This window comes from Cornus florida, unplaced genomic scaffold (genome assembly GCF_030987335.1).
Source record: "Cornus florida cultivar Cherokee Brave unplaced genomic scaffold, ASM3098733v1 CherokeeBrave_3.0.0_Hap2_Chr04, whole genome shotgun sequence".
NCBI classification, from domain to species: domain Eukaryota; kingdom Viridiplantae; phylum Streptophyta; class Magnoliopsida; order Cornales; family Cornaceae; genus Cornus; species Cornus florida.
Window position 1 is genome coordinate 104,324,437 of NW_026775574.1, and position 13,033 is coordinate 104,337,469.

The 13,033-nt window shown below is 33.9% G+C and overlaps 2 protein-coding genes across 2 annotated transcripts; one reads left to right on the forward strand and one right to left on the reverse strand.

Annotated features, from left to right (window-relative positions):
• The first annotated feature begins 1,281 nt into the window (after window positions 1-1,281).
• On the forward strand, window positions 1,282-7,058 carry LOC132304428 (uncharacterized). The gene is made up of 3 exons (XM_059802096.1): window positions 1,282-1,639; window positions 5,930-6,052; window positions 6,544-7,058. Exons 1-3 carry the CDS (start codon window positions 1,486-1,488, stop codon window positions 6,747-6,749), a joined length of 483 nt encoding a protein of 160 aa, XP_059658079.1. The 5' UTR covers window positions 1,282-1,485; the 3' UTR covers window positions 6,750-7,058.
• Window positions 7,059-8,146: 1,088 nt separating this feature from the next.
• On the reverse strand, window positions 8,147-12,968 carry LOC132304429 (uncharacterized). The gene is made up of 7 exons (XM_059802098.1): window positions 12,769-12,968; window positions 11,259-11,301; window positions 11,076-11,168; window positions 10,904-10,966; window positions 10,575-10,670; window positions 10,391-10,468; window positions 8,147-8,480 (listed from the first exon to the last, which is right to left on the reverse strand). Exons 1-7 carry the CDS (start codon window positions 12,897-12,899, stop codon window positions 8,394-8,396), a joined length of 591 nt encoding a protein of 196 aa, XP_059658081.1. The 5' UTR covers window positions 12,900-12,968; the 3' UTR covers window positions 8,147-8,393.
• Window positions 12,969-13,033: the final 65 nt, after the last annotated feature.

Genomic DNA, 13,033 nt, shown 5'->3' on the forward strand with positions numbered 1-13,033 from the left:
TTATTTCTTTAGCTCCATAACTTTGTAATCTGAATGAAACTCTTTTTATATTTTGTTAATTTGAATTAATTTTAATTTTATTAGGTAATTTTGAGTATTATAGAATTTATATCAATTAATAAATAAATACTGAAATACTTAAACACTTTGCATATTTAATAATAGTATAGAATTCTTGTCAAATTAGATTTTCTTTTATTAAAAAATTTATAATAATAAATAGATAAATAGGTTAATTTATGGACTATTTGATCGAGCACAATTAATTATAGATTGAATTTTAATTTTATTAGGTAATTTTGAGTTTTATAGAATTAATTATAGATTGAATTTTAATTTTATTAGGTAATTTTGAGTTTTATAGAATTTATATAGTGGGATATAATAATTAATGAGAGCTCTTTATTGTGAATTAAACTCTTTTTATATCTTGTTAATTTGAATTAATTTGAATTTTATTAGGTAATTTTGAGTTTTATAGAATTTATATCAATTAATAAATAAATACTGAAACTCTTTGCACAAAGGTTACTATACTTGATCTTAGCCAAAAGACCAAGAAATGTTAGCCAAAAGCCGACCCAGAAAAATTTAATACTACACTTGGTCTTAGCCAAAAGGTCGAGAAGGTGTAATTATTATTTCTTTAATTTTATAGTTTTATAAGAGGCCTTCATGTAATCATTTTTATTTAAAACCAATGTGGGACTTTGTAATTTGAATTAAATTCTTTTTATATTTTGTTAATTTGAATTAATTTTAATTTTATTAGATAATTTTGAGTGTTATAGAATTTATATCAATTAATAAATAAATACTGAAATACTTTGCACATTTTACTGAAAGTATAGATATAGATATATAAAAGGAGTGTGCAGTGGAAAATCATATTTATTACTCATTGCAACTGAAATACAATTGGAATTGAAACTTTGTTGTTTCTTTCTTTGTTCCTTATTTCTTCAAATCACTTAAATTTATATTTTTCCCTCTTCAATCCCTTTCGTTTCCACTTTCTCCCATTGGTCTTCATCTAACCAAACACTCTAAAACTTTTTACACGCTAACGCTATGTACTCATTTCCTAATTTATAACACGTGTAAACTTATTTTATTTTATTTTTATGACAAGGTAAATTATTTTTTTATTACATGTTTATTTAAGAAATATGAATTTTAAAATTATTAACGTGTTAACTTACTTGTAGGTGTATATTTATGCATATTGAATATGATTTTTTTTTTTTTTGTCTCTCTCTAATAAAAAAGGGGAAAGAAAAAAGGATGTTATCTTTTCCAAAATTTGATTACAGTGCAAAAGTTCCTCCGGCGTGGCGGCGCAAAAACCTGCCTTCTCTATAAAACCCACTTGACTGACTCTATCTCTCCTTCTACATTATATATATGTATATATATACTTATATATTTGCGTTGGGTGCTATTGATTTTAGAGAGAGAGAGTGAGGGAGAGAGAGATTAATAAAAATGGGTGTGGGTCGTGAAGTATCAATCTCATTGGACGGAGTGAGAGACAAGAACGTGATGCAACTGAAGAAGCTCAACACTGCCATCTTCCCTGTTCGCTACAACGATAAATACTACGCGGATGCTCTCGGCTCCGGCGAATTCACGAAACTAGGTCCGATTCTGCTTCTGGGTTTTGATTATTTCTGTACAAGTTATCAATCTGTGTTCTTGGTTTGGAATCATAACAATCGCTGTCCGTCTGTCTGTTGATTCTGTTGTGAATTCTAGGGTTTTGGGTTTTGTGCATTGGCGATTATTGTTTTGATTGCTTGTTTAAATGATTTAAAGCTGACCCATTAATGGAAATGCATATTTTGTTCTTTTACCTTTGCTATTTAATCGTTTTTATTCCAAAACAGGAAAAAGTTGGTTTTTTTTGGTTGTGTATTTCTATATATATTTATAAATTGACGATTATTCATTAATGAATAATTAAACACTTGTAGTGTTATGGTTTTGAAGTTTTGTTTGGCTAAACAAGTGCTAGTACTACTATGCCAATGTCGTTGCCTTTATTGAATGCACTTATATATGTTTACATCATCTCATATCTTTTGCTTATTACTGCTTGCTGCTTGATGGATCTGAGACGGTTCCATTATTATTTTTTTTAACAATATTATTATTATTTTTTAATTCTGGATAACTAAGACCTTACCATATCCCCAAGACCACAATGGCTCTTGAACCTTTATCTCCCGATTTGGGGTTGGCAGGAGATACCTCTAAAGCCAACATCGGTTGGTTTTTAAGTTATTTGAAACTGACCTGTTGACACCTATGGGATGTGAAGTTTTACATTTTTCGGTGGCATTGGTTAACACTACAATGATAAATGTTATGACAACCCCCCACCTCCACCGAACTAACAGAACTTTGTGAACTTTATCTTCAAAATTTTACTTATTTTTGCACCGTTCATCTTCAATCATGTGTGATGAAATTCTTAGTAGCCAAGGAGGTGATCCTTTTCCTGACCTCCAAGCCTCCAACCTGCAATTCTCACTCTTTTTTTTTTTTTTTTTTTTTGATCCTATCATTTCTTGTTTTGCCCCAGTTGATGTTCATTTCACCGAATTCATTAATGGGCATGTTAATTGATTGTTTTGCATATGGTCGTTGTTCATATGCACTTTTTATTATATTCTTTTAATTTGATATGCATTCATTGATTATGAAACAGTTTTATATCTCTACTTCATTTGCCTTCCTCTAATTTTTCAATCCCTGCCTTATTTAGTCTCCTGAGAGGATAATTGTCTCAAATGACATAATTAATCATTTAAGACATCCTCTTTACAATTCCCTCATTTTTATTCCCGTTTAACGTGATCCCTTTAACAATTACTAGTCAAAAGAGATGTAAGGTTTATTAATCAATAGATTTATTAAAGTAGTAATTTATTCAGTTAGTCTTATTTTTATTGATACTAAACTTCCACGCGCACACATATATATATGCTTTTTACGCCGAAAGAAAATTACATCTATATCTTTTTGTAAGGATAAGTATTCAATCAAATTTTTTTTTTGAAAAAATAGATGTAATTATTAAAATTTAGATACTTTTGATGCCTTAGATAGAGAATACTCATCTAATTTGGCGAAACACAACATGTTTGATAGAATGATGTAAATACATACATGCATGCACATATATATAACGTTTATTTTTCAATTCTAAAAAGGAACAATATAATAAGGTTTTTATATTTCTTATAAGTTGTAATTATTATTAATTCACCACCAAATCCAAGTTTGTCCTGAAAGATATATTAATGATTACTGGCTAATTAATTATTTATTATCAGAGGTTGCACTATATATAAATGTTAATGTTCTTGTCTATCCTAGCTTTTAGACTTCAAACCATCTTATTTTTATTTTTTTATGAGATTTGTATTTTTTTTGCCACTACAAGCAACACAAACAATAGGGATTTGACACATGCTCTTGATGTTAGTTTTTCTGCTAGCTAGAAAGAAAGGCGTTACCCGGTGTAAGTCTTGCATACGTAAGGTGTTTTTTTGTGCACCTTTCATAAACAAGTTGCTACTGCTGTCTCATCTTATGATGTTTTTCGTGCACCTTTCATAAAACGTTAATAACTTTTTAACTGTAATTTGAAAATTTAAAAGGCCAACGCGGTTAGAATCGTATCATTTGTGCCTATCCAACATTGACTATTTTCGAAGCAAGTTCTTATAATATAAATTATCAATGAACGAGTTGTTATTGCTGCCTCATCTTATGATGGTTTTTCATTGATAACTTACTAACCGTAACTCAGAATTTTTAAAAATCAGCACGGTTGGAATCGTATCGTCTGTGCGCATCCAACTGTGACTATTTTTGAAGTAGGTTCTTATGATATATAAATTGATAAATCGTCACTCTACAAGTTGCTAATGCTTCCTTATCTTCTGATTTTTTTTCGTGCACATTTTATATAAACGTCAATCACTTTCTAACTGAACTCAGAATTTTTAAGGGTCGGCGCAGTTAGAATCAAATCGTTCGTGCCTATCCAACCGTGACTATTTTCGAAGCAGGTTCTTCTGATATAAATCGTCACTGAACAAGTTGCTAATGTTGCCTCATTATTTGATGTTTTTTCGCGCACCTTCCATATGATGTTAATAACTTTCTAACCGTAACTCAGAATTCTTAAAGCCAGCTTGATTATTACCCATGTCTATCCAATTGTGACTATCTTTGAATTAGGTTCCTCTAATGTAAATCTTCACTTACAAGTTGCTACTGTGCCTCATCTCCTGATGTTTTTTCATGCACTTTTCATAAAATGTCAATAACTCGTAACTCGGAATTTTTAAAGGCTGGCGTGGTTGGAATCGTATCGTCCGTGCCTATCCAATTGTGACTTTTTTTAAAGCTAGTTTTTCTGATTGTGATCTAGACCTTGAGGGGGGATGAATAGTTCTGGCCTTTACCTTTCGTCAAATTATACTCTTAACTACCTTTCGCTGAATTTTTATGATGTGATCATGCATGGGATAAGAATAATATCATAAAATCAGTTTATTTTTTTTATTTTTTTAATTTTTTGTGGAAAACCCAAATGGGAAAAACCACGAGACACAAGCAGACAGATAAAAATCCACTAAAAATTCCACCAAGTAGGAAGATGTTAAAGATTAAGTTGCCAGACTTTAATACTAAGAATCCCTTAGTCCATCTCGACTCAGACTTACGCAAGACTAATTCCAGATCTTTCAGCCATTGATTCATTGACAGACTTCGTTTCGCACGAATTCTGCTTCTCCTTGCTAGTAGTGTCCAACTGTGTGTGTAGACTTTGTTGTTGAAATTCCTTAGTGCACAGTAATTTATACTTCAAACAATTCACTGATCCACTCACCATGCTAGAATTATGATCATGGATGCAAAAACACAAGCGATATGGATGAAAAGCTCATATGCAGAATTCTGACCTACAACTTGTGCTAGCTATCCTTTCTTATTTTTCTGGATGAAACAAGCCTTTTATAGAGATTAAAGGCAGCGAAAATTAGGGGTTTTATTTTATTTTTTGCAAAAATTAGGGTTTTTGAGTTATTTAATGCAAACAGGAAATTCAGATTTCAAACTGCTCGATTGATCGACACAAGGCCAGTAGGATTTGATGGATACCTCGATTGAAGTCTGTTGTCCTAATTGAATCTAGATTGTGATTTCAGTTTGTTTCCAACAACACTTGTAATTCATATAGAAAGAGTTCTATATGAGTTAAACACATAAATCTTGAAACCCTAATTACTATATGCAAAACCCTAAATGGTGAGTATCACAATTCAAGTTACGAGTTACTTTTTTGTTCTTGAAACTTTTGAAATTCCTGATCTACCCTTAGACAAGGTACCAAAACTAACTAGACTCTCAAATAACAATTAAGAAAAAAAAATATACGTATAGGCTGACCACAAATTTTGATCACAAATTTGCCAACCTAAGTCCTATATCCTAACAGCGTCATGTTAAGTTAGATGGTTCCTAATGAGACACACAAACATTAATATTGTTAAGGACTGTTATGTTTCAATATCATAATGGTAGACTTCTGGATGCTTATGTTCTCAAGATGTTTGTCTTAATTTTTCTACTTCTTGCTCATGAGACTTAGGCCTGTGTAATTTCCGATCCTATTCCGAGTCTAAAGAACCGTCCTCCTCACCCCTACGCTTTCACCTGCAAACTCACTATCTAACTTAGAATCTACATTTCAACAACCTTGTTTTGTGGTTCTTTCATGCCATTTTCTCAGGATTTCTGGGGGTTTACCATGTCCAATGCCAAGTGTTTGATTTGGAGTGCCACACACTTGTCCATGTCCAATGATCGTGAATTGTTCTTAATTTTACTTCCTTTTTTCCCCCTTTGCCAGCATACTACAGTGACATTTGTGTCGGTGCAATTGCATGCCGCCTCGAGAAGAAAGAAGGTGGGACTGTCTGTATATACATTATGACATTGGGTGTTTTGGCGCCATATCGTGGGCTAGGAATTGGTAAGCAATGTACTTATTTTCTTACTGTATTTCTTGTTTGGAAGTTGTTTCGTAAACTAAAAAGAAATGCATTTTGAACTCATTGGTCCCGTGTTATTTAAACACATAAATGATAAAAACATTGCAAGGTTTTAGAAAGGTATCTAACATACCTCCTGTTTGCAAATATTGAAAGTTGAAAAAACTGACACTCTTGCTGCAAGATTCTCTGAATTTAATTGTTTTAGCATCCTGGCCCCAATTTTGTGGTTTTCCGTGCAGTTCACTAGATTTTGCAGCTAATTTATTTTTCAGAATAAAACATTACTTGCACAAAGTATTACCATATTTAAAACTACACAACAGCTGCTGAAAATCAAATTTCTTCTATTTGTATCTTTGTCTATGCTTGACTTGTGGGCTAGATTTGGGCAAGAGAGGAACAAAAATATTGAATTTGAAGAAGAAAAATTGTTTCATGTTTGCTTTATATGGATTTTGGAATTGTGCAGGTTCGAAGCTGTTAAATTATCTTATTGATCTTTGTTCCAAGCAGAACATTTCTGAGGTTTACTTGCACGTTCAGACAAACAATGAAGATGCAATCAATTTCTATAAGAAGTTTGGATTTGAAGTCACGGACACCATCCACAACTATTACACAAATATTACCCCGCCAGACTGCCATGTTCTTACCAAGTTCATCACGAAGAAATGACACATCAGAGCAGTGTCCCTGCTAGGTACTGCTGGATTATTGTTCGCTTTACTATTGGGCTTCACATGTCAATTAAAGCTGTAATCCAGGATCTAAATTTTGAGGTACTAAGGTGATACTAGAGGAAGTGAGCTGATAAATTAACCATTTATTTGTTATGCTTCTGATAAATTGAACGTCTTTATCATTGATCCTTTTGGTCCGAGGACAATTTGAACTATTGTATTTAATGGGGACTAGCAGAAGAGTGTACTCAATATATGCACGGTTCAATTTAAGGCCTTGAACTGGATCAATTTCTTTGTGTTACTTGGCTGCTGTTTTTAAATGGCTTTATCCATCTGTTTTATACATTTTTTCTTTGGGTGTGCTTGGCTCTTCGAAGAGGTGGTCAGAAGCCAGTAGGATACTTTTGGGGTTGTAGGAGGTTGAAGGGCTGAATATTTCTTTGGCTCTTACAAATGAAGCCACGAAACTAATTTACTTGTGTAGGTTGTTGGGTGGGAATACAAAGCTCTTCTGGTTTTTATCAAGCTCTTCGGCAGCCTTGATTATGAGAACTTCAAATACCTAAATTTACCTTGCTCATAAAAGTCTGCTTGTTTGAAAATTTAATGCCACAGGAATGCTTATGTGGAATGACTGGATGGATGAAACATAGTTCTCATTGATATCAGCTGGTTCCCTCTTTTAATCAGTTTGATGATTATGAACACGCCCTTGCATGGCACGAGGGTTTGTAGTTACTATCATTTGGCAGTGGCAGGTTATGAAAGAGAAGGGGAAGGGCACATCTTGATTCTAGGTTTGTGAACATGTTCTTTTCTCCGAACTCATTACCCAGAAAAAGAGAGAGAGAGATAGAGGAGGTAAAATATTGGGTACTCGAGGCATACAATCAGAGTTATTGGATAATTATCATTTCCTATTATCAAAGAAAATGGGGAGTTTTCATGGGCACCATCGGCACCCAATTTTGCACTAAGGTCTTTGGGAAGCAGGAATGAAAACAGGTCTGAAATTAGCTCCCTTTAGAATTTTAAGCAATGAACCGGGGAAATTGGGCTCTTTTTACAATATTCTCACAAGGGGTCAAATATATTTGTAATGGCGGATCAATAAGCTCATCCCCTGATCGATAGACGGATAATTACCCAAAATAACATACCAAAAGAAGATAAAACCTGAACTTGTTTATTATGGGGAAAAAATCGTGAAGAAGCTAAGAAAGCCACTCTGCATAATAAAAATACAGAATTATGAAGTATAGATTTCACTTGACTAATGTCACAAATGCAGTCTAATATCTCGCATCTTCTCAACACACAAGGGCAAGAGGATTTTAGGAACATGTAAAAGAATTTGACACACAAGGGCAAGAGGAGTTTAGGAACATGTAAAAGAAGTAAGGATCAGAAATATATGCAGATCCCAGGTTGAAATTTTGGATGTACATGTTTTATATTTACAAGGATTGACCACCCTCATATTTATCAACATGACTATACATTTTTATTACATATGACTATAGCCCTTTTCTTATTTTAATCAAAATCTGAATGCCTGAAGCAAGCACTGTCATGCTTCAAAAACAAGCCATTAGAAATTCAAAGAAGCCCAACATGTCATAACTGTTCCGACTCTTCAGTAAGCCACACCACCAGCAAAACCATCTCCATCATGAAGTAGAGACTCTGTCAGCCAATAACCATCCCATGAACCACCAACCCTCTGCCAGTTAGAAACCAAAAGTCAATTTATGGCACTGAGTAGTGCATCATCATCGTATAATAATAATAAAATGTGCATGAAAAATTTGCAAGGCTTGCCTTCTATTCTTTACTAACAACTTTTGCCACCTCCCCGAAGGAGAGGTGCACGGTTCAAGTCCCACTTAGGGTTTGAGTGTGTATATCATACCTCTAAAAGAATTGATGTGCCTTTTTTCCCTTTTTGTCCTTTTAATAATATATTGTTAGTCTTAATAGTGTGTCCATGTGCAGTTAAACACAAAAAGACAGAATAGACGACATCTTGACATACCATCAGGGCATCAGAGAATAGACATCCACATCCATACCATGGACATCAATATCAATTGATGACTAGACCAGATATCTATATTATTAACCAATTTTCTCATCTGTTTAAATGGCTAGCATGATCATATATATTAAAGATAAACATGCAACAAATCAGGGTTTTATTTGGTTCAACAAGTCCTGTCCCTTAGGTATGTTTATATGTCTCAGCAACTCACCAACATACATGGTTCACAATTACTCACCACCTTCCTGATGCACCCTGGCCCACAGGAAGATAATCTTCAATTGGTATATCTTAACATTTGTCTTATAGGAGTTACACCCAACAGTGTTGTTGCATTTTAATGTTTTCAGGAGTTTTATTTGTTTTAAGTAACAAGATTCGAGGCTTTATTTGTCAGCATATGAGGTTGGATATTGTAGGATCTTTTTAAGTTCTTTATTCTTCTTCTTTTGTCTTGTCACTCTTGAAAGTGAGTGCATGTTCAGGCTCGTACCTAGAAACTGAATGAATTTTCTTTTTAGGAGTTGATGATCGGATCAGATAATTGATTCTTTGTATCTGGTTCAGTAGCTAGTATGATGACACATTCAAGATAAACATGTAATGGACCTAAGTTTCACCGGGTTTAGGAACTCATAAATATTCAACCATTTAAAATTCAAAAATACTGATAAACCACCTTCTTGTGTGTCACACCCAAGGAAGATGATTCTCAATTATCTAAATTGTCAGTCCTACAAGAGCAAATCTGAATAATATTGTTGCATTTTTATTTTAATTTTTTTATGTTTTAAAGATTTTTTAGCGGTTTTAGTGACAAAATTCAAAGCATTATTTTCTTAACTTACCCCATGCTTGCTGCATCCATATAGAAAGTTTTGCAACATGTGAGGAAGCATGTTCATGATATAAACACTAAAGTTAAACCTTCTCCAATGGTTTCATCTTTAAAGGGAATTTTACCATCTAATATGGTACTAGAGTCTTGGTTTAGGAAGTCTAAGGTTCAATTATTCAAGTTTTTGTCTGAAATTATCCTGTTCCATACGTATATGTATGTTATTGTCTGCCTATCTACCTCTACACGTGTGAGACAAGATCGTTAGCCAGGGTGTGAGAACTTAATCTCCAATCTGAGGCCCATTCTTCAACAGTATCTAACAAATTTCTTATTATATCTGTTCTCTAACACAGCATTTGATTTCGGAAAGATAAGAGAGAAAAGCAACTTCTAAAAGTTCTCTTCTTCCAAGATTTTGTACACATAATGAGGAGAAAAAAATAAATGAAATAGATTGATTGGGAGAGAACATATCTGTTCCACTTCTCAAAAGTTATCATTCCAAAAGTGAAATGATTTGGAGTTATTTGGAGATAAGTACCATACTGAAGGACAAAGTACAAGTATATACTAGAGGCATGGGCGAATTCAGTACAAAGTACAAGTTTATACTAGAGGCACGGGTGAGCCCCTTTTATTCATTCCCTCCCTTTCTCCCTACTACCCTATAACCAGTCTTCTGTGCTAAAGATATCCTAACTGAAATCCTAAAGAGATAACTTAATTGTCATTCACATAAACAAGAGCAAACCTGAAACATGGTAAATTGAAATATTTCTTCTTCCTCAGGGCGAGCTCCTCGTATCCAAACCCGCTGCTTGTATCGATTCTGTTTCATAGTGTAACATATATGAATGAAAAATATTTCTGTTAATAGCAGAATTTAAACCTCAGGCAGTCAAGCATATCTCCAAACTAAATGATAAGTGTTCAACCTCTTTCACCACCAAGCTGCTCAAGATCTTCCTTTCCTTGTGACCAAGTAAAACACGATACGTCGAATGGTGGAAAATCCGCCTGAACCGTTCAAACTGCATGTTTAGTAGAGAAGCCGACCAAGAGAAGTAATCAGCATATACCACATTTTACATAGAAAGAAGGGGTAGAGTATATCTGTTTAGCTGCTTCTATACTTCAATTTTTATTATTTATTTTTTTCAAGTGACAATGTTCTATCAAGTACTTTGAGTGAATGTAGGAATAGAAAAGGTCGGACAACAACAGGGCTATGATAAAATGTCCAAAAGTTTTAATATTTACTGACCTGTCCCAAGTCAAAAAAGGGCCCAAAATATGTAGACCTCTCAAAAGGATCAAATCCAGCAAACTGTCATGGGAAGATACAAAATTATTATAAAAGACCACCCTGTGCTGCACAAGCATAAAATGGGAAAAGAAGAAGAAAGAAAGAGCAATAGTTTCGGATAGGAAATTACCCTGTACATGACTTCGATCCCGTAATCTTGACGGGGTTGGTCATTGAACATCAATGCATCAAGTTGGTATCGAACAGCTTCTTCTGCACTAAACTATAACAATAGACTAACAGATTGATATACTTGATAGACTATAAAAACAATAATGGTATCTGGTAATCAATATTTTAGTTAGAGAGTTACATTTAATCTTGGGCCAAAAGGTCTCTTCCTGCGAGATTCAAGCCTACAATATAAAATCATCACAAATTAGTGCAAAAAAGAGGAGTTTGCCTGTGTGTAGTAAACATAAATGGCATAGGCAACTGGGTTAGTGCTATCATATACGCTGAGTCACACAGAGCTGGAGTGATAGCTTCTTGAGAGCACCAGTATATTAGGTTATTTTGTTTATATTTAACTATTTTATATTAAATGGGATTATATCAATTTAGACATAATTTTTGTGATTTTTTTGTTATTTATTTAAGTCTATATCCAAATATATTCATTTATTATTGGTTCCGTTAATGGTATGTGTAATACCAATAAGCTAGCTTCTTCACAATGAAACATGTAGCTTGGTGGTGGGTATTTGTTATATTCTTTAGAAGGTCATCATTTCAAGCATCCAAACCTTTCAGGTTCTTAGGGCTACTTTTTCAAGCATATATATTGTTATATGGTCGTATAAGATATTCCAGCAGCAAAGCTGGACCCCACAAGACTCTGCCATATAGCTGGAATGTATGGAATGTAGGTATATGTTCATGCAGAATAGAGAACTCAAGAAACAAATCCACGAATTGCATAAATTGAATTCACGGATTTTGGACGAATCCACTCTCAAACTAAAAATCTGCATGCAGAGCTTGAGAACGGACCCTCCTCGCTTGAATTATGTGACTTGGGTATGACTTTTTTGGTATTGTAACCTCCATATAACACTGGAGATTTGGGTTTGGTTCCATCAAACATCCAAATCCGCTGCTTGTATACACTGGAATCGTTTTTTGCACCGACAAATTAGGCCATAAAGATAGGTCCATCTTGTTAGAGAAAAATATCCAAGAGTTTGGCATATTCAATGAACAAGAGTCTTGGTTTAGTCCATATTTTTGTGCCACTTCTTCGAAAGGTTAAACATCAACATTAAAGTTGCAGATTGAAGACAACATTTTAGGGGGTTCAGTTATAAGTCTATAAGATTTTGAGTGATTAATTAATAATTAGTTGGTCTAGAAAGTTCCAAATTTATCTTGAAATTTTAGGTTTAGAATCAATTAGAAAACTAGGACTGATCCGGAGTTAATTTGGAAAAAATTTAAGCTTCACTAAGAAGTTTGGAATTGAACAATACCGAATTTGGAGTGAATCCAAAAACATTAATTTTAGCTAGTAAGCTTAGATTTTGAGCTTGAACTAAAAACCAACTAAGCAACTGGTTTTGATAATGAGTTCATGTTGTCAAAACTAACTTTTAATATTTCATAACAAAAGCATAAAATTAATATGGACAAGGTTGGGAATGGAGTTATAATCACTATATGTGCTGCATATTTTACCTAATTGTGGCTTCCAACACATTGAAAAGCATGTATAAAAGAATTTGCAAGAGATAAACATGATCCTTATGGGTCTATCTATATATATATATATATGCACATATATAAATATATGTATATATCGAGTAGAGAGAGACAGAGAGGCATACCAATCTGCGGAGAGAAAATCTGGAACGTCTGCAGAAGCTCTGAAGCGAGAGGTTAAAGGTTTGTCGCTGTTGAGTGGCTTGGAGAAGAGAGGGAGCGACTGTGGAGATGACAAACAAGACGAAAACGACATCGTATTCACCTCAACTCCCTCTCTCTCTCTCTCTAGAGCTGTGACGATGGAGGAGAGAGAGAAGGTGAGTGGATGACTTGCTTACCTTATTCTTGGATTTACACCGCCCGATGGCCTTGAAAGAACGCATCGTA